The sequence below is a fragment of the Rousettus aegyptiacus genome, unplaced genomic scaffold, assembly GCF_014176215.1.
Source record: "Rousettus aegyptiacus isolate mRouAeg1 unplaced genomic scaffold, mRouAeg1.p scaffold_m13_p_5, whole genome shotgun sequence".
NCBI classification, from domain to species: Eukaryota; Metazoa; Chordata; class Mammalia; order Chiroptera; family Pteropodidae; genus Rousettus; species Rousettus aegyptiacus.
In genome coordinates this window covers 113,384,208-113,404,075 of record NW_023416308.1, presented here as the reverse complement: position 1 = coordinate 113,404,075, position 19,868 = coordinate 113,384,208, and the positions used below count along the sequence as shown (strand labels likewise).

The window sequence follows — 19,868 nt, the reverse complement described above, 5'->3', positions numbered from 1 at the left end:
AATTCTCAGAAGCCATTTTATCAGTTTTAGTTACTCAGGTTCGTTTGTTTGGAGCGCCACCTGCTGGCCAGAAAGCGGAATGTTCATTTTTGTTTTTGTTAAGCAGAAACACTAAAAATAAAATTTTTTAGCTCACCTGCCAGTTTTTTGCAATTCTTTACTCATCCATTTTGACAGTACCTATTATTTCAATGTTATACTGGAGAGTCGTATTATCAGTAACTAATTTCAAAGCCTGTGCTACTTCAAATTAAAGTGGCTCAGTACCGCCTCATTATCCACTTTATCAGAACCATCCTTTTTATGTATAAGTAAATTTTAATGGTGGTAGTTAGACAGGGTTTAATTTCTAAAGAAGACTCACATGATCCAATAGGACAGTGCTTAAAATATTAGAGTCTATTGCAGAAACAAGACATAATATAGCAACAACATTAAACCGTTATGTGTAATAATATACATTCCAGCTAAAGACTGCCTCACAGCAAGGGGTACAGAAGGCCAGGCTCCAGATCCAATTGTCCTCTCTTTCTGTGATGCATGTTCTGTTTTGATAGAGAACCCCAACAGAACACCTCAGAAACAGGGAGCCCCAAATTATAGTCGTGGTTGAGGATCCTCATACCTGGCTTGTCATATTTCTTGTTACACAACCGGCCCAATGGCAGACCATTCCGTGGTCTCACTGAAGCAGCATGAAAATCACCATTCACACTGTTATCAATAAATAATCCTGACAAGCTGGGGCAAACCATCCGGAAACTCCTGCACCCATGGTTACAAAGCAGCATTATGAACCGGCATGTTCATGCTTTGACTCAGGGTCAAGTGCCATGCAGGAACCACAGCAAGACATTTGGGCTGATTTTCAGCTTGCTGAAATGAACCGTAACAATACAGGTGTATGCTCTGACAGACTTGGTTTGATTAATTACTACCTGCATGATCTCGGATCCATTCTCAACTTCCTTTTTTTTTTTTTTCAAATTATGAAATACAGATAACGAGAGGATCATTGTGTCATGTGAGGATTGGAAGAAGAAATGCTGAGCACCGTTCATTATAGCGAGTTCATTAAACTTTGGTTATATACACGTTGCTCTCTAGTCGGGAAAGGAAACATTTTTCAATAAGCAAGTTGATAAACAAGTCGTAGTACACCCATACAATGGAATACTGCTCTGTGCACAGAAATATATGGGTGAGCATTGCGATAAGTTTGCTGAATGCAAGAAGCCAAATAAGAAAGAGTACATATCATGAGATTACATATCGCATTGTGACTGGGAACAGAAGAAAGGCAAAAAAGATAATGCGGTTTTGCAGAGAGGTTCCACTTTCTGAAATAACCCACGAGGTCACCTTTTCCTCCACAGGAAATGGAATTATCTGCAACAGCATCACTGGGAATGCACAGAACCAACATTTACAAATAACAAAGAGTAAAGATTTTATATTCGGTGAGTAAGTCTACTCTTCAGGATGCAAAATTTGGGCAAGACGTTATGTATAGCATTGTAGAGCCACAAATACAGTTGAACATTCTCACAATAACGTGGAAGAAAGACTCTCCTATACCTATGGTTTGTAGTTTGTACTTCCCCACATACCCAACTCCTCAGCATTGGTTATGGAGAGTCATCTCTGGCGACAGATACCTGCCTTCACTCCAGCATCCTGTTCTGTCTTAAACTTTCCTCTTCCTTGTCAAAGGAAATAGAAAGGAAAGGGGGTAGGTTGTTTATAGGTCCAAACTAAGCATTTAAGAAAGTTATCTTCAATACGTATGTTAAATTTTTTTAAACGGAAATCAGACGAGCCCTTCTCAATTTCATATTCCACTTTGTGTAAAAGGCTCTGGAAGACTGAGGCCAATGCTTCGCAGATATCTTTGGTGCCAGGGTTCTGGAGGCAATTTATATTCTGCCACCGATATGTACTAGAATAAAATTTGTTAGGAGAAAGAGAGATATAAATTATAAATTAGAATTAGAATTCTCTCTTTGTCTTTGATTTTTGAAAGTTCTATTTTAATGTACCTTGGAGAAGGTTGTTTTCTCATTGAGATTATGGAGTGATCCATTATCTTTGTGAACTTGTTTGTAAAGGTCTCTCCTCGGGTTTGATAAGTTCTCAGTTATTAATTAATTCTTTAAATAGAGTTTTTGCCCCCTCTTTTCCCTCTTCTCCTTCTGAGACTCCAATTATTCTAACATCCGCATGTTTCGTGGTGTTCCATAAAGCATGTAGGCTTTCTTTGCTCTTTTTTATTATGTTTTCTTTTCCTCTGGGTTATTTCAAAGTTTCTATCCTTGAGATCACTGATTCTATCTTCTCTTTGATCTGTTCTGCTAAAAGAGATGCTCTCTATTGCAGTTTTTATTTTATTCATTAAATTCTTCAGCTCCAGAATTTCTGTTCAGATCTTTTTTTCATGATTTCTATTTCTGTCAAATATCTCATTTCATTCATGAATCATCTTCCCCAATTTCATTGCTTTATCTTTCTGTGTTTTGTTGTAGCTCATTGAGTTTCCTTGAAACAGCAATTTTGAATTCATAATCAGCTAAATCGCAAAATTCTGTGTCTTTGTATTCAGTTACTGGAGATTTATTGTTTTCTCTTGGTAATAGCGTGTTTCCTTGATTCTTGACATTCCTTGGAGTTTGTGTTGCTATTTTCCCATTGGAATCAGCAGACACTTCCTAGAGTCTTTCTCTACTTGTCATCTTCTAGTAGGATATATTTTCTGTTGGTCCTGCTTATGTCCGGCATTTTCTCCAACCTCGTATGGATAAGCCTGTTCTATATGTCTTATTCCTTCTCGTGGCAATATTCTTATGCTTATGTCCTCTCTAGCTCTTCTAACTCATCAGACTGGCTGCTGGAAACCTCTTTTGTTTTTTCAGACAGTGGCACTATTTCAGCCCCATGTTGTGCCACCTTAAGACAAGGGCATCACTGGCAAAGTTTCTCTTACCTCTACAATGTGTCCTAAACTTATTTTTTGTTTTTTGTTTTGTTTTGTTTTGTTTTGTTTTGTTTTGTTTTTTGTTTGCTTGCTTGTTGTTTCTCCAACCGAGTGCTAGAATCTCTCTTTGGGAAGGCTGGACTTCTACAGGGTTTCTCTCATCCATGGGTATCTGCTAAAGTCAGCACTCTTTTGATTTTCCCTTACTGAGTTCCTACGTATATAACGCTGAATCCCACAGCCCACATAGAGGTACTTTTTTTCAGGGATGGATGCAGAATTAATTGTTTAAAATGGCGGAGAAAAAGGAGGGATGTCTTAGGCCGCCATGATGCTAGTGGCACTCCAAAACTCCATGTTTCTATATCAAGAACAAATAAACAAGCACTTGGAAGGTAGAGCTTATTTATTACACACCTCCAATGATAAAGAGAGGTTGTAGAGCCAAGTGGAAATGACATGCATGCTTAAGTCAAGCTGGCCTGGGTTTACATCCCAGCTCTGTAGGCTACTGGCTAAGTGAGCTTGGGCAAATTGTTTTAATTCTTTTTGTGTAAAGAAGCTTGTGCCTTTAAAAAAGAGATATTGCTTACTTCAGGAGTTCATTTTATGGGTTAAAATCAAGGAAGACAAATCAGCCTTACAGCAGGAGGCTAGAGACATAATGGAAATTCAATTAATTTTAGCTTTATTTTCTTTCCCATTCTCCCTTGAGATTTAGAATTTCAGTTCAACTTTTTGATTTAATTGTTGATTTCCCATTTACTTTCCCAAGCTAGAGGTACTCTTCCCCTAGGTTCTAACAGCATATTCTATTTGCTCAAAAGGATCTTTCTCTCTATTTGAATATGAACTCCTGAGGGTGGGATTTATAGCTTACTCATATCTTCCATTCTGTGTCCTAGCAAAATGTCTGGAATCCAACAGGGCATCAGCCCTTATTCTGGTCTATTGCCATATCCATAGAATCCCATTAAATAAAGTAACGATTTATTTTAAAATGGCAAAAGATGTGGTTGGAGGCATAGTTTCTATCCTAGGACACTTGTCTCTTTTAAAAAAAAAAAAATCACCGAAAGCTACTATACCATGTAAAAAACTGTCCCTAACTTCCTCACATAGAGTAACTACCAGCCCTCCTCTGCACAGCCCTCCTATCCCCATGAATGAGACCTTGCAGAAGCAAAGACCAAAATCTAACCAAAAAATGGTGTCTGAGCCCCTAAAGAATAAGATCAGGAAATGAGCTGTTCTGTTCTTTTTGGCACAGTTTAGTGTTGGAGCCACGGATTGTCCTGATCTCTCTATTCCTTGTGTTTGTTACAGAGTAAGGCTCTTGCACTGTGTTTTTCTAGCAGTTTCTTCCTAATAGGTGGATAATACGTGTTAAAATAGTTCTCATTGCTGACAAGAAATGTTTTTAGAGGTTTCCCAAAGCTCATCTGATAGCATTTTTCCTATTGCCTCTCTCCATCTATTTCTCTGCCTTTTTAGGACGAAGACAGTATCAGCTTATAATATATATTTGTCGCATTTTCATTTACCTGGAAATATTCTATGTGAAAGCTACTAAGAATGACCTTCATCGTCTCTTCCAGGAACTCATATCCATTATCTCCAATCAAAAATAACAAGGTAGAGGTGAATTTCATCAAAAGTTCTTGAAAGTTTGGAACAATGTCTCTTTTCCTAATTTCAAGTTCAGGATTAGGCGTCGATACTTATGAATGAAAAAATATGTCCCATACATCTTTCTAGACACTTGGCTACATAATCTTTGAACATATACCTGTATCTGAAGTAGTTATATTAAATATATCCATTTAAAAGGTGAGAAAAATAAACTAAGGTAAAATGTAAAAGGTTACCCAAAAACATAGAGCTGGTATCTCACGTAGCTGCTATAATTTGTTTCTGAGTATATTATATTCCATAGTCCATATTCCAAATGATCCCCGCTCCTCAGTGTTGTTCAATGAAACCCAGTGTAGAGAGTCCAAGATAGAAGCTGTTTGGGAAGCATAAATGAGCCCACTTGACTGTGGAGTGAGCAGAGGTTTTCCTGTGAAGGGAAATACTCATGAAACAGGTAGAGACTCCCAATAGACTCTCACACTCTTGCACATCTAAAACTATCTTGACACTCTAAAGCTGAAATGATGAATACAGTATCCTATTTTATCAGTATTTTTTTTGTGTGTGAGGGGAGGGTAGATCCATAGCTCATAGAATGGGAAGTATGTGGGAAATTTTATTTCTAAGACAGTTTTCAAAAAGAGACCTTTGATTGGCTTTTGTCAGGAGAGTATAGATCCAGTGTTATCATCCCAGATGTCTTGCTAGATGACATATCAAATAGCTCTGATCGCTGTTGCTATCCCAGCCTCAAACTTAGTAATTGTGATTTTCCACAAGCACATGAAAAGGAAACAGAAAGTTCAGGTGGGAATCTTTTGTTCCAAACTGCTCATTTTCACATGGAAAACTTTAGGTCCACAAAAGAAAGAGACTGTTCCAAGGTCACATAGTGAATAAATTAGGGTCAGAACCAACCTGTAAAATGTGACTCATGGTCCATTGTCCTGTCAATGTTTTATTGACAGTAGATAGCTGATAATTGTTCTTACAATAGTTTTCTGTATATGGAGTTACTTGTAGATGTCCCATTTGGTAAAGCATTGATGAAGGACTCCAGAAGTGGTTCTTGGCCTTCGGCATCATCGAATTGATGCTTTGATTCTATTATTGATCAGTCCCTCGCCTCATATACACACAGATAGAGACAAGGAAGCGAGTTAAATGATTCCAATTTATTTTTCAATACAAGTAATCGAGGATAGGTCAGAGATCACAAGTACACTAATCATAAACGATAATACACTGCATCATAGGATAAAGTCGTGCAACAAGAAATCAAGGCCAAATGAATAGGTGAGCATTAGACGGTCTTCATGGAGAAGATGACCTTTCAGTTGAAATTTTTATCAAGGAATTTAGAGCAATGATTCTGTGTAGAGCGTGCCAGTCATGTGCTCAGTGTATGCCTAAAGTAGGCATATGATCAAGGGCAGGCAGCGGCAGAACGACTATCCGTGTGATCTTGAGTCAGATTTTGTGTTGTGTACACAGAAAATGTACCGTCAACAACATGGTTACGATATGAATTGAGAGAAACTTACTTTTTAAATTCTGCTTCAGTTGCAGTATACCCACCCACCTTTTTGGAAAAAAAAAAGCTGGAGTAAGAGGGTTCTTTAGTATAGCTGTGAATTCTGCTTATGTAAACCATTATGTTGATGTTATGGCCTGTAGGAATCTTTCTCATTGGGGTTAGATGTCAAGCTTGTCCTTCCTCCAAGATAAGTAAACAAAGGATTAAACTGGGCCTGATTAGAGTGAGCTCTTTGGAAGAAAAAAAAAATGAATTGAGTGGAAGAAAGAGAGTTGTAAAATATTACACAATTGCAACAGTAGACTAGATCTGTTTGTAGAGGTCCTAGGCCAGGCTTAGTGTTTGAATGTGAATACATATGCCATGGTAGTGATGTGATTAATAACTATCAATGATAAAAAATGGAGATGAAGCTAAGAGCTAGCTACACGGTATGTTTTTATTCTGCTGTTGAATTTCAAGAAATGTAATTTTATTTCAGAAAAATGAAAATAGGATACCTGAGGTCCTGTGATTGGACAGGCAAGTCACTTAGTCATTCACTGTATGATTATGTGATCGCTTTCCTAGTTTGGGGAAATTAACATCTATCTACTTATCACTTTTTAATTTTGGCTTCCTAAATACATAAAATGTAATTAATTATTGCATTAATGAATTGTGAATAATACTTTAAACTGATTGTTTAGTCCCTCCACAGGATGCCTCTACTGAGGCTAAAGATTTGAACTTATTTTTCCTTCTCTTAATAATAAAAAACAGCAACAGCAATAAAATTATTTTTCTAACTTTCTCCACTACTTTCTATCCATAATCTAATCTCTTATTTCTCACATCCTGGTCGTCAGGATGTGTCTGCTGAGTGGACTCTGCACTCAAAGCAATTACAGTCTCATAGGGGACATATGTCATACACATCTGTAGCTTTTGTGAACTCTAAAAAGGGCTGAAAACCAAATATTATCAAACTGTCAACTCTCAACCAGGCTTCCTCTTGTTTCTCCCATTGGCGGTTATAGGCACACAGTAAATGCTTATTACATGTTGACTTCCCAGAAGAGATGGATGTGCAATAGCAATAGAAAACAAGAAAAATAGGAATCTATCATATTTACGAATGTGGGGACGGGGAGTAGTTAGGTCTACAGAAACAATAGAAACAGAGTTTTGCCATCTGGAGAGTAAGTCACAATGTAAAACAGGCAGATCATAGAGAGAACTGAAATTTTGCCAGTAGCCTCTTAAACAAAGATCTTGGCTTTCTAGACCCTTTTGCTGTTAATAAGAATGTTCTGAACACATGATTCTTATGTATCCGTGGGAGGTAATGCCTCCAACTCACTGTAAATCGGTGAATATATATTCAATTCTTCATAAAGACGCTCTTCTAGACTCTGACGAGGGAAAAATTATTCAAAATCAATCACCAAGAATTTTCCACCCCTAGAAGATTTGTTCAAGAGACATATCATCTGCTTTTGTCTTTCTGAATATCATATTCTTTCCCATTAGCCTCTAATTATTCCTTCCATTTCCAACAAACCAAGCCAGATTGGCTGTCCGAGTGTGCCCAAAAGAAATTATGTTGGTCAATGACAAGTTGTCGAGTCTGTCTGGGCTTTAGTATACCTGCTGTCTTATTTGTCTTTGGGGAAAGCGATCAAAATAGGTAGCGAGACCTGAATACTTCAGGTAAGTGGACAGATGGAGAGAATGTGCTTCCTCTGGAAGGTCTGAGTAAGTGTACACACATCAAGTATTAGCGATTCTTCTTCATGCATCAAAGGAGTGAGGCAAGTGGAAACACAGGTGCCAGTTGGGATTTAGGGAGGAAAGAAAATTAAGGCTTCAGAAGAGCAGATGGAAATGTGAAAACCAAGAGGAAAAAGAGAGAACAGGAACAGATAGAAGAGAACTGTTCTGGGACAGAAAATAAGCCCACACATCTGAGGGGTCCCATCACATGCTACCTGCACGTTCGTCTCAGGCCCAACACATTTCGAAGCATCTGCATTTTCTAACATGATGAAGGTCGTATTTTCCCAACCCTCAGTCACAGGGAGAGCCTGTGATATTTATGCTACCTCTGGGTGGAAAATGTGATTTAAAACATGAGGTTTGGAGACCAAAAAACTGAAACTTGGAGAAACAATTTTCCGGAAGAAGTGTTCTAGGAAATAGAGGCCATATGTGTAAGCGATTAAACTCAAATTCTTTAGCCTGTCATTCTGGATTTGGTATCGGGCCTCGGCCTACCTTATCTCTTTTGAATAACTCTCCAACTCTGTAGACTGTGAGTGCCACAGCAGCGCCAAACCCCAGAATGGTGAGAAACAGGATCGTCGCCACAATTTCCTGTTGACCAACAACCAACAACAACCAAAAAAGGCAGAGTCACCAGGGAGGTGTCCCCAAGGTGCGTTCCCTTAGAGCAACCCCTGTTTTCATGATCCCCCACCACACGATCTGTCTCTATAAACTGACACACATGCGTGGGAAAACCAGGAGATGGTTGCTCAAGGCGGATGACTGCAACCTGCAGAAGTCATCTGGGGACTGGGGCTGGGGGCGGGGGAAGGCACCCAGCATCTCTGTCCATGAACCTACAGAAAACCACGTTCTATGATAGGGGTCGCGAGAAAGGATCATGTTCATGGAAAAGGAAATGAGGGCTTCTTTCTTAGATCGGGGCCCAGAATCTTCATCTTCCTGTGAGAAATACGTACAGTAGAAAAAAAAACTGCAGAGCAGAAGTCATCCACAGAAGCTTCCTGGCAAAAGGAGATGTAAGCCAAGCTGTTCTTTAGGTTGGCGATCAAGATAATGAATCCTGCTACCGCGGCTATGCTGCTGACCAAGTTTGCTCCCAGGCTGCCGTGCACCTGGTGATAAAGAACACCTGGTCCCACATCTGCCTGTGCATTCAATTAACCCACCGGCATTTCAGGGATGGACATATCCAGTTAACTCTACGTTTATTCAAAATAGGGATGAATAAGGGAAATCTTGAAAACATACTCATTGAGTAAGAATCTATAACTTTCTTGCTGAGATTGCATTCAGAAAGACCCACACAGACACGCCTAGTCTCTCCTCCAATATTCTCCTTAAGTGAAAACAAGTCGCATGTCAAGGTAATTACACATTATTATTTTTAGATGACACAATTGATTTTCCAATGATTATATCCAACATAAAGTAGATTGGGGGGAAAAAAATCACATATCCTCATCATTTCATAACATAAGAGATGATGACATGTCTCTCTTAAGACTCCTAAAATTCAATTTTTCTTACCTTCTCAAAGATGAGCAAAGAATTACAACTCACCAGATATGCGGCATGATTCTTTTCAGACATAACTGACAAAAATCCAGAAATCGCGAACTGTCCAAAGGGGGAGGGGGAGGCACAGTGAGTCTCTGCTCTTCTCTATGTCCCCTTCGCCCACCTCCCTCAAATACAAGGTGAAGCTGTGGGTGCTCTATAAAGCCATCTGTTTCCATTCCCCACGAGGCTCACTATTTTCTTATTTCCTATAGTGTTTCTCAAAATTAAATGTACATGTGACTCATGTGAGAATCTTGTGAAAGGGCAGGTTCTTATTCAGTAGGTCCTGGTTGGGGCCTGAGATTCTTTATGTCTCCCAGGCTCCCCGGGTGATGTTGACCCTGACGGGCTTCGGGTCACTGTCAGGGTAGCAAGGTCCGATGGCACCGACGTGTGACTCTGTTCTAACGAGACTCTCATTGTCGTCGTATTGCTTTTATTTGTGCGAGCATGCTGTGTGTTAGACTGTCTTCTTTTTTGAACAAGAAACGTGTGTTTGTGGCATGCCTATCTCTAGAGTCCAACATATATCACGTAGACATATAGGAATTACGAAAGCGTACAGGCTAAAAATATAAATTAAGAGCATAAATTCAAAAAAAAAGTCAAAGAATCAGATTGGATGATGGGTGGAGAGACATTAACAAGCTAAGCGTTTAGAATGAAGACACAGAGAACTTTTGAATAAAATATGGCTGAAGTTCAAAGAGTATGCTGAACAAGTGATCAAGTCCTAAGTATTTGGCAGAGTGCCAAACCAGTGTCATTTTTTTAGAGTTAAAATATGTCCTGTGTAGATACAAAAATAATGTGAATTAATTGAAAGTAATTATGCTGTGTGAAGGAAGTGGAGAGAATATGCTGTATAATTCTATTTATAGAAAACTCTAGAAAACACACGCTAATCTATAGTGATAGAGAGCAGATTACACAAACTAATCTGTAGTGACAGAGGGCAGACTGGCGACTGCTTGAGGATGAGAAGACAGAGGATAAAGGTAAGGAGGGATTACCAAGGGAACTTTTGGAGATGCTGGATATGTTCATTATATTAATGTAATGTTTTCACGTGTGCATACGTGTGTCAAAATTTGTCAAATTGCACAGCTTAAATATGTGCAATTTAGCATATGTCAATTATTCCTCAATAAAGCTATGTATCTTTGTAACCTCGGTCAGTTAGTCATCTCGTTTCTAAACAGTACAATAATTAAAAGAGATATGGTAAGAAAGCACCTGAAATGGTTTCTAGGGCATGGTAGGAGTTTGTCTAGTGCCTCCTCTGGACTTTATTCTCTTCACTTCAGCAGTCTCTTGATCCTCCTTTCACTAAAATAGCTTTATTGATGAATAGTTTCAAGAACATTTTTCTGAAAGTTTAAGTTCTATTTTTATTGGCTAAATGTCCCTCGAGCAATTCATTTAGCTTTTATTAACCTCGGGTTTCTCATCTGATAAAATTATGCTAGCATGTTTAACCCAAAGTGTTTTATAAACTGCAAATATATTTTATATAAATATTTATGTATAAATATATATAATATAAATATTATAATATATATAATCTAAATACTAGAGATAGATAATTGGTTAGATCTGATTGGAGTAAGAGAAAGGCTATGTGCAATGTTATTTTAGAGACAATTGTAGATAGATACTCACAAATACTGCTCCCCAGAATGGGTAGCCTGCTTTAAATGATGAAAAAAAATCTTTTTCGAATCCTGAAATCTTGAGCATGGAGTAGACAATTATTCCAAAACAAAAGCATATCAAAGCAATCAGAATTTGTGTTACCTGTAGGGAAACGCATAACTCTTGTGAAATAAAAAGATGTTTTTGCAAGATTGCATCAATTTCTTCATAATTGAGGCCAAACATGAGAAATTGCTTTAGTGTCTTAGGCAGTCCTAAAAAAGGATCCAAATACAGTATTTTCCAGTATCCTCTGGGCAATCTAAGAATCGCTACAGGCATGACCTAATGCAGAAATGGCCAATCTATTTCTCAAGTGACTTACTGATGTAGTCACAGTGGACATCAATAATTGCCCTTTCCATCTAAATGAAGAAAAAGATTGTAATCCTTCATGGCAAGATATTGCCTTAATCCACCAGCAACCGACCAGAGGTGGCAGGTCCTATTTGCCAGTCTTATCCTAATCTTCAGGAGAAAATGCTCTGTCTACCCAACGGGGCCCAGTTAGTGTCAACTCTTCATCTACGGGGTTCTTGGCTCCTCATGAATCCAAGTGGGAAAGCTATTGATGCAACTAAATACTCTTTCCTAGAGCCAGGCCTTACTTTCACTGAGGTTGGAGGAGGCTCACTCACCCCGAGAAATTCCAGCTCCTTCTTCAAAAATGTCAGCCATGTCTGGCGTGGTGGGGATCGTACAGTCCTCCCTGGCTGGGTGTCCTCATGGGAAGGTACTTCGGAAAGTTCAATTCCAGGCTCACTGTGAAGTTTAAACAGAAATTCAGTCGTGAGAAAATTCTCTAACTTCCTGTGCAAAGTTCTGAACCCGCAGAAAGGGGACTTTTGATGCTTTATTTTTTCAAAACAATCCTGCAATTAAAATTTTCATTGCAAGGAATGAAAAACGGAGGCTCAGAGAGTCCCAGTTATTGGCCAAGATCACTATTTGATCAGTGACTAGAGGAGACAAAATGGAACAAAATCTGTGCCAAATCGTCTTATTCTTATTCCAGGATTAATCCAAGAATCAATCCAAATTCTTCCCCATTAATCTAAACTGATGAGTGAAAATAAAAAACAATCAAACACATTTACTTTGGCATCTCTCAGTCTTTTTAATATAGAAATGCATCTAATATATTTTGTCAGTGACACACCCAACATCGTGTACACAAAGGAATGGCTTTGAAGGCTTAGTTAAATCTCTATTCTTGTTATCATTCTCAGAGGAAGTTAACTAGAAATACTGTGCCTTCTAAAGATTTGGAGTATACGTAACATTTTGCAATGAAAGTCAATCCAATATTGAATCAATCCAATATGGATTCAGACTCTCCTACAAGCTTTAAAAGGGAAATCTTAGCATGTGTTCCATTTTTGGTATTCAAAGGAAAACTAAAGCATCCACCTCTATCGGCCTTCGCTCCAGGAATGTCCCCTCTACACAGTGAGGCGGAGCCCCCCAGCTTGCAACTCACAAAGACTAACCAGGAAGGATCCCAAGGCCATTTTAAAAACCTTCTGTCCCTTAATACCCACCAGACACAGAGTCAAGAGATCTATCTTGATGGTACAAACTCTCAGCCTCAAACTCAGAATATGAGCCTCTTTAGTTAGAAAACTTAAGTGAATCCCAGTTCACAGGCTGAGTAAAAACCTTCCTCCCCATCAACCAGAGAGAACTACTGGGGAAGTAGAGCAAATAGCTTCCTGATATTCAATAGTGTAATTAAAACAGATGGGTCCACATCCGGGTCCACAAATTGACATCTCCCCACCACTGTGACTATCTCTGACTCACTAAGTAATTAGGAATAATAATAATAATAATAATAATAATAATAGCCTGTGCTTACCTGGGGAGCTCTTGTGGGTTTGGGAGAGCAATATCTGCTCTGCTTCTACTTACTGTCTCCATTTCTTTTTCATTAATGGAGCGATCCAGTGATGAAGAATAGTGTTAACAACAAGCCTCGGTGGGCTTCCTCTCAGGGTGTGTTTCGGTGGGCGGTTAAGATAGATTGGCTTATGACTTTGATGACTATCTTCATACTTAGGACATGTGTCAGACAGATAAGTTTACTGGCTGATTAAGATCAGCAGGGTTTTTCTTGTTATAATGAAGAGCAAAAGTGAGTAGTCTGCTGAACAGGGATGGTTGTGAACCGAGGAAATTCGAGACTCCTGGAGAATGATTCTGCCTGAGACCAGCAGGGTTTACAGACCTTAAAATGAAAGTTTTGTGGAGATCGAGAAGGTGAGAAAAAGCTGCAGAATGGAAAAAGATGCTCCTCTTTTCTGGAGCTTTCCTTACTCGTGTCCCTGTTTAGCCATTTCTATGCCAGAAAGTTCTCCAATTGCACATTTGAAAAGCCTGTCTTCCCAGTTTAAGGCATATTTGGCTTCACACATAAATCTAAGGCTGAAGCACTGTCTGCAAGTAGAAGTGTGTCTTAGTCTCTGAATCTCTAAATTCGTCTCTGATTTCAATACTTACTGTCTTTCTCTCTGTATTCACTTTCGGATACTATTTGTATGGCTCTCTGCAGCAGATGGTCTCAGAAACTGGATAGGCAGAGTTCTGACTGCTGTGAACCATTTCTGAGAGAGTGTGAAAGCTAAAAAGTTTTCACACTAAACACCCTGTTGTCTGCTAGAACATTAGATTGTCTGCTGCTTCCCTTTTTGTGATGGCAAGGATGGGGTAACGGAAACACCGAGGGGCATGAACTTGATACAAATCCTATGAGTAGCTCTCAGTAGCGTTGGACTGAATGTTAGGGTTAGAGCTAAACTAAGGTGTTCGTTTTAATTGCACAACTAGCTGGGCCATAGCAAAGTGAATGTACAGGTGAGATTCATAGATCTGGAAGTTTATTTCAATTTATTTCAGTTTAATTATAGATATGACCTCGAATGCCTCTTCATTAAACTATAAGATACCGCTAATAATCCGGATTCTCTAAGATGCCATAAAGTCTCTCCCCATTCTCCAGGAAACTAAGATGATTGTATGAGCAGAGAACACTAAAAGATACATTGGCATACCTTTCATAACCGAAATTTATCAACCCACATGCCACCTCCGTACTGTATCTTCAAGAACTGATGGACCTAACCAATGTGTTATCGTAATTAAGAAATAAACGTAATTTGCTTCTGCATCCATCCAGAAAGGACTTAACGCATCATCAGGCATCGCTGGTGTCGCCGAGCATGCAAAGATGAGCGCCATGGTCTCAGCCCTTGTCCAGCTCACTGTCTAGCAAAGTAGAACAAAGATAAATGGTAAAATATTACAGATACGTCAGAGGCTGCTGGAACGTGAGAGGATATATCAATTCTCCCTGATAAAGAGGATGTAGAATTCAAGGAAGATACTCCCAAGGAAAGGGACACATGAGTCAGGACTTAAAAATCATAGCTTCAGGAGATTTCATTTCCTCACTCATCCCTCAGGGAAATTCCACTGCCTCTGCAGGGAAAGGACCTGAAGAAACGCCTGTTTAGGTGTTTTCTGCGAGTATAGACTAGTCCATGATGTGTGCAGCAAATAATTAGAAATTAGACTTGAGGTTCAGATCGGAAACAGATGGAGGATGGTCTTTGGGATTTGGACACAATACTGTCTTGCGAGAATTTTCAACAGATCCTTCCTTGTTGCAAACCAGAAACCGAGACATACTTCATGACCTACAAGTTGTTTCATATGCCACTTTCCCCAGCATCTCCTTTCTACCCCCGTCTGAGATATGTGTCATCTTCTGTGCCCACACTGTGTGTCCTTATAGCCAAGCTCTTTCATTTTTCACAATAGCAAATTCCGAAACGTGTGACAGAATGGCTTTGTCTTTGGTGGCGGCAAAAGTATCAATCTGAGTTTTCATCATGTGTCTGCCTGAAAGGAAGAGATAATTGAGCTAACATTTCTCCCTCGCCACATTTATTTCCTCTGCTGACAACACATTCGTACCCCTCTTTTCATCACCCCCATCCCATCCGTCTTCCTCCTTGACAAGCAAAGTTTCTTCCCCGTTACACAGTTGACAGATTTCCCCAAACTCAAAATAAATTTGCTTTCAGGTTTCACTTGAACAATTGGTTTTTCAAACTGAGTGCTCAAATTACTTAGGATAAATATGCATGAATTTTCATGTTATGCATTGACAGTGTATTCTCTATTAAGGGATATTTTCTGATACTCCTCAAGGAATCTGTCTTTCTGTCTCTCTGTCTCTATCTGTCTGTCTCTCTCTCTCTCTCTCTCTCTCTCTCTCTCTCTCTCTCTCTCTCTCTCTCACCTTGAGCCAAGTATGGGTTTAATAAATATAGATAAGAGCCAGAAGCTGAGAGACACTCAGCCCGATACCAAGCTCCTAGTGTTCCACAGGAAATTTGGTTACAAAAATTAAGGAAATGAAAAAACATCATTCACAGAACAAGATGTCTGGTTCTAAAAAGCCTATCACTGAGATTAAATTTGAAGAGAAAACTCTTGTCTCTTCATTTTCATGACTTCAGAAATGCAATTTATACAGACTACTGAAGAGCTTAAAGTCTCTTTGAACCTTTTCTGAAATTGGAGTTTATCTGCCATTGTAGCCTCCGGGCCACATAACCCAAGGTCCAGCACCTGTTAATTCTTTATCTGCTCACACCACCTCTACCTCCCAATATGACACTGCTCACGGGGAAAATTAGAGGTGTGAAATATATTTTTTTTCTTGTGACTAAGAGCATCTGCTCAATGGGGAGAATTCTGAGACACTCAGAATTATAGACAAGGCACAGACATCAACTGTCCCATCCCTGTCATAGATGATGGGCATTTTGGCCTTCTTTATCCCGTTCTTTTCCACCATCCTCCTAATTATATCTAAATGTTAGCTCACATTCGCTTTTACTATTTTCAGTATTACTCCAAAACTTTTAATAATTTCCTATTCTTTATTGGCTTAGTTTTGAAAACAAAATTTTATCTTCCAATCCCTTATGAGTGTTGTATAAATTGCCTATTAATCCTTTTTTGCACTGCTAACCCTGGAGTATGACGTATTACACAGTTTTTTTAGAGTCACCTGTCTCACCTCACATTTCATTCTAAACTGTTGCCTCTAACCATGCTGCACAGCTATCATCCTAGGACTTCCCATTGTCCTGTTTTAGATTGGATTCCCTATTCATTGATGCCATGTTTTTCTCTTTTCTAGTGTACTATTGCATGTTGGTAGAACATATTCTCCAAAATCACTCAGAGAAAGGATAGCTAGGAGACATTCTAGTTTTTAAGACTTTACTCTTCTGAACATTTTCTTTTTCACATCTATATAATCTTTACAACTCTCCTGTAAATCTAAAAATGTTACAAAATAAATAATCAGCAATAAAAAAACATATTCAACATTGGTCTGGGCTTCCTTGTTTTTCATTGAATATTCACAATAAATGTGTTAAAGCTTACAGTATTAAAAAAAGCCTATGACTTCAACAAGAAAAGGTATAAAAATGTCTCAATGGCCTTGAGGTAAGAAAGATTTTCTTGAACAAAATAAGAAATGCACGAACCGATGAAAAGTAAATAAATATGATTATGACGGCATTATTGGGTAGAATCATAACAAGAGTTAACAAAAAAAAATCAAAACAAAACCAGAATGAAAGAAGGAATTTGCAACAAATACTGTTTAAATAATAAAAACAAAATGTATGTGTTCAAAAGACTGTCATTTCCAGATATAGATTAAATTTCAGATATGGTTAGAGTTTAACTTCACTTCTGAAATTCTCTTACATTGCCTTCTTAGGTTGGTTTTTATCGTGGCCACTAATAGCTACTAGTTGTAGCTATATCTCAATTCACAAATATGACAGGGAAGGTTATTATTTCACATTTGTCAAAAACGCCTTCTGCTTAATGATGGCTCCACACTGAATCAAGTGCCGATCCAGGGGGGATTTCGAGAGCTAATCCAATCATGAATGGAATTGTCCTGATGGATTTAGATGAGTCATAATGTAACCCTGGAGCCCAGGGTGAAGGTCACATCACCTAAATCTTAAGGGTCCCATCAACCTGGGGTAGAATGGATATTGGGAAGGCAATCACAACATTCATTTTGGGCTGTCGATACGTTTTCATCAAAAGCTGTTAGCAGATATCTTCAGAAAAACACAAAGAAATAATTATTCATAACATAATAGGAGGATAAAAGTAGAACTACATAATTAAAAAATGATACAAATGTTACTATAAATACCTTTGCTTCTACCAAAGTCTGTAGCCCTCTGTAGGTTGCTTGGTTTACTAGATCAGACTCCTAACCAACTTTCTTCCCTCCATTTACCCCTCTGATATACTCTACATTGCACCTACAATCATGTTTCTAAATTTCAAATAAGCACACAGCCTGTCCATACTTACGCAGTGGTATTTAACTACTGGCTTTCTAAGGTTAGAGGGTGGAGTAGGAATATGAATTATGGGTTTTGCCAATCACTGTGGACTTGGCTTAGGTCTCGTGGAATAATAATGAAGAAGTTAATCTATCTCCTGGGGGCGAAGGGGAAAGGGTCGCATAACAGAGCAATTAAAACTCTAATATGACATACTATATTGTAAAATGAGCATACATGATATATAAGATTTGTTAGAAGGTTTCCACAATTATGCAGCTCTGAGGATTATCAGAAGGAGAAAGCCCTTAGCTTTCCATTGTAATCAATCGAGATGACGTGAAAGCCTGGAGAATGATGCCATAACACTGGTTTTAGCACAGTCAACGGCGTAGTCTCCATAGGTTCCTAGAAAATAAGAGCATCTTAAACACATTCATTTGATGTTCTTTGCAGAATTAAAAACACTTTAACATAACAGTGAAAGAGATGCACCAATTTTGGTATTAATCAATATTAAACCCAATATTAGCAGGTGGGCACACTGGACCAAACTAAAGTTCTCTTCTCAAGTAGATGAAGAAAATGATGGAAACGACTTACTTCTGAGGGTGTTCGATGTGACTGGCACCGTCAGATGCTTGAAATGTATTATCTTACTTCGGCCCCACTGGATGTGAACAGATGGTTCGACTTAGGCACAGAAACCTCAAGCATCTCACCCAAGGTAATTCTGCAATTAGATGGCAGAGGAATTTCCACCTGTACAGAGCCTGAGTGTGGGGGCAAAGCCATGAGAATCCAGTCGAATACAGCTGTCCATTCTCTTTACTATTCATTTCGAACTTCAAGCACCATAGTCATAGCCAAGAAAGCCTACGTCTTCTCGGTTCTGGAGCTCAGAAATCTCTCATCTAAGCAGCTAACCCAGCTGGGTTAAATTCACTCACCTATGCCCTACGATGAGCATGCATCCAAGTATTAGGAAAAGGACAATTACAAAGGTGAACCCAGCAAAATGTAAGCCCCTTCTGACATGTTCATAAAACACAAAAATAAGTATTGGGATCAGCTTATCAGGTAGTCATCAGGAAAAATCAGGGTGGTGTCCGTACAACGATAAAATCATGAATCTGCTAAAGTACCAGTTTACAGCGAGGGTTATAGCCCATTCCAGAAAGCCATAAAAGGAACTATTTACACGTTTTTTTTTTTGAAAGGCTATCACATCATTTTAAATCACAACCACTCATCGATATTCTCTTGTTCCTACCAGATGGTAGGCCCGAAGCAGACCAAATCAAAGAAATAAGGAGGAGGAAACTCCTTCGCACAGAGGCCTCATCTCCCTGATGAAGTCAAAACCCATTAAGGGAACAAAAATGCAGTAGGCAGCCTTGCCACGTTTGTCTATCTGCAGTGACTCCTCGCTCACTGCAGCTTAATCAGTCCCTTATTAGAGCTTCCGGAGAGCTTCCCCCCATCGTCTTACTACTGGAAATCGCAGGTTCTGATCAAATGAAGAGGGCAGGTAAAGGATGTCCAAAGAACCAAGTCTCCCGGGGATCTGTGGGGATCTGTGAGCCTATGCTATAACATTTTCCCCAACCATTTTTTGGAAAGAGTTCCAAAGCTGCAGAAGAATTGAAAGCATCATACAGTGAACACCCATAGACCATGGATTAGGCTGTCTGACCTCTGAGAAGGAGATTAGGAAATCACTCAAGGGAAGGGGATTCTGTCAAAGTTGATTTTTTTTACACAATGTGGAAGCAGTCAAGGTTAGACCTCCTGGCTCGGTTGGCTTCTCCTTCGCAGGTTGGTAAAATTGGGCAAATTCTGTAGCCGCTGGCACAGGCCCTACTAGCACCCAAATAATTTTTTTTTTTATAAAGCAAAACAAAACAAAGAAACATACCATAAACCAGGAGAAAAAAATCGCTCCAACTGTGGCCAATGAAATTTACCATCAAATCAGAGTTTCGTGATCCTGAAATCACTCCAGGTGGTGTCAAAAATGGCCCGTGAATGACATCTATCCAAGACCTCCAAAGCCCTTAGAAAAGATCACTTTATGGGCAATACATAGTGCTTTGTTGGGTTCATTTTATAGGACACTATGGTTTTCTATACCCAAGTGATCAAGAAAGGGTCAGACTTCAAGAGCTGGAGCTGGAAATATGTTTGAAGGCTTGCTTTCTCTCTCTGCTCTGAACTGGCTTCATTAAATACATCTGAGCGTGGTATAGGGTATAAAAACACTCAGGTTTCCCACGTCCTCTCAACTTCCTGTTGCCTGAGGAAC

The 19,868-nt window shown here is 39.0% G+C and overlaps 1 protein-coding gene across 1 annotated transcript; it reads right to left on the bottom strand.

The window, feature by feature from the left end:
* Positions 1-5,764: 5,764 nt before the first annotated feature.
* On the bottom strand, positions 5,765-13,663 carry MS4A2 (membrane spanning 4-domains A2). The gene is made up of 7 exons (XM_016119071.2): positions 13,027-13,663; positions 11,807-11,930; positions 11,136-11,270; positions 9,474-9,530; positions 8,870-9,025; positions 8,400-8,498; positions 5,765-7,537 (listed from the first exon to the last, which is right to left on the bottom strand). The coding sequence occupies exons 1-7, from the start codon at positions 13,086-13,088 to the stop codon at positions 7,451-7,453; spliced, it is 720 nt and encodes a 239-aa protein (XP_015974557.2). The 5' UTR covers positions 13,089-13,663; the 3' UTR covers positions 5,765-7,450.
* Positions 13,664-19,868: the final 6,205 nt, after the last annotated feature.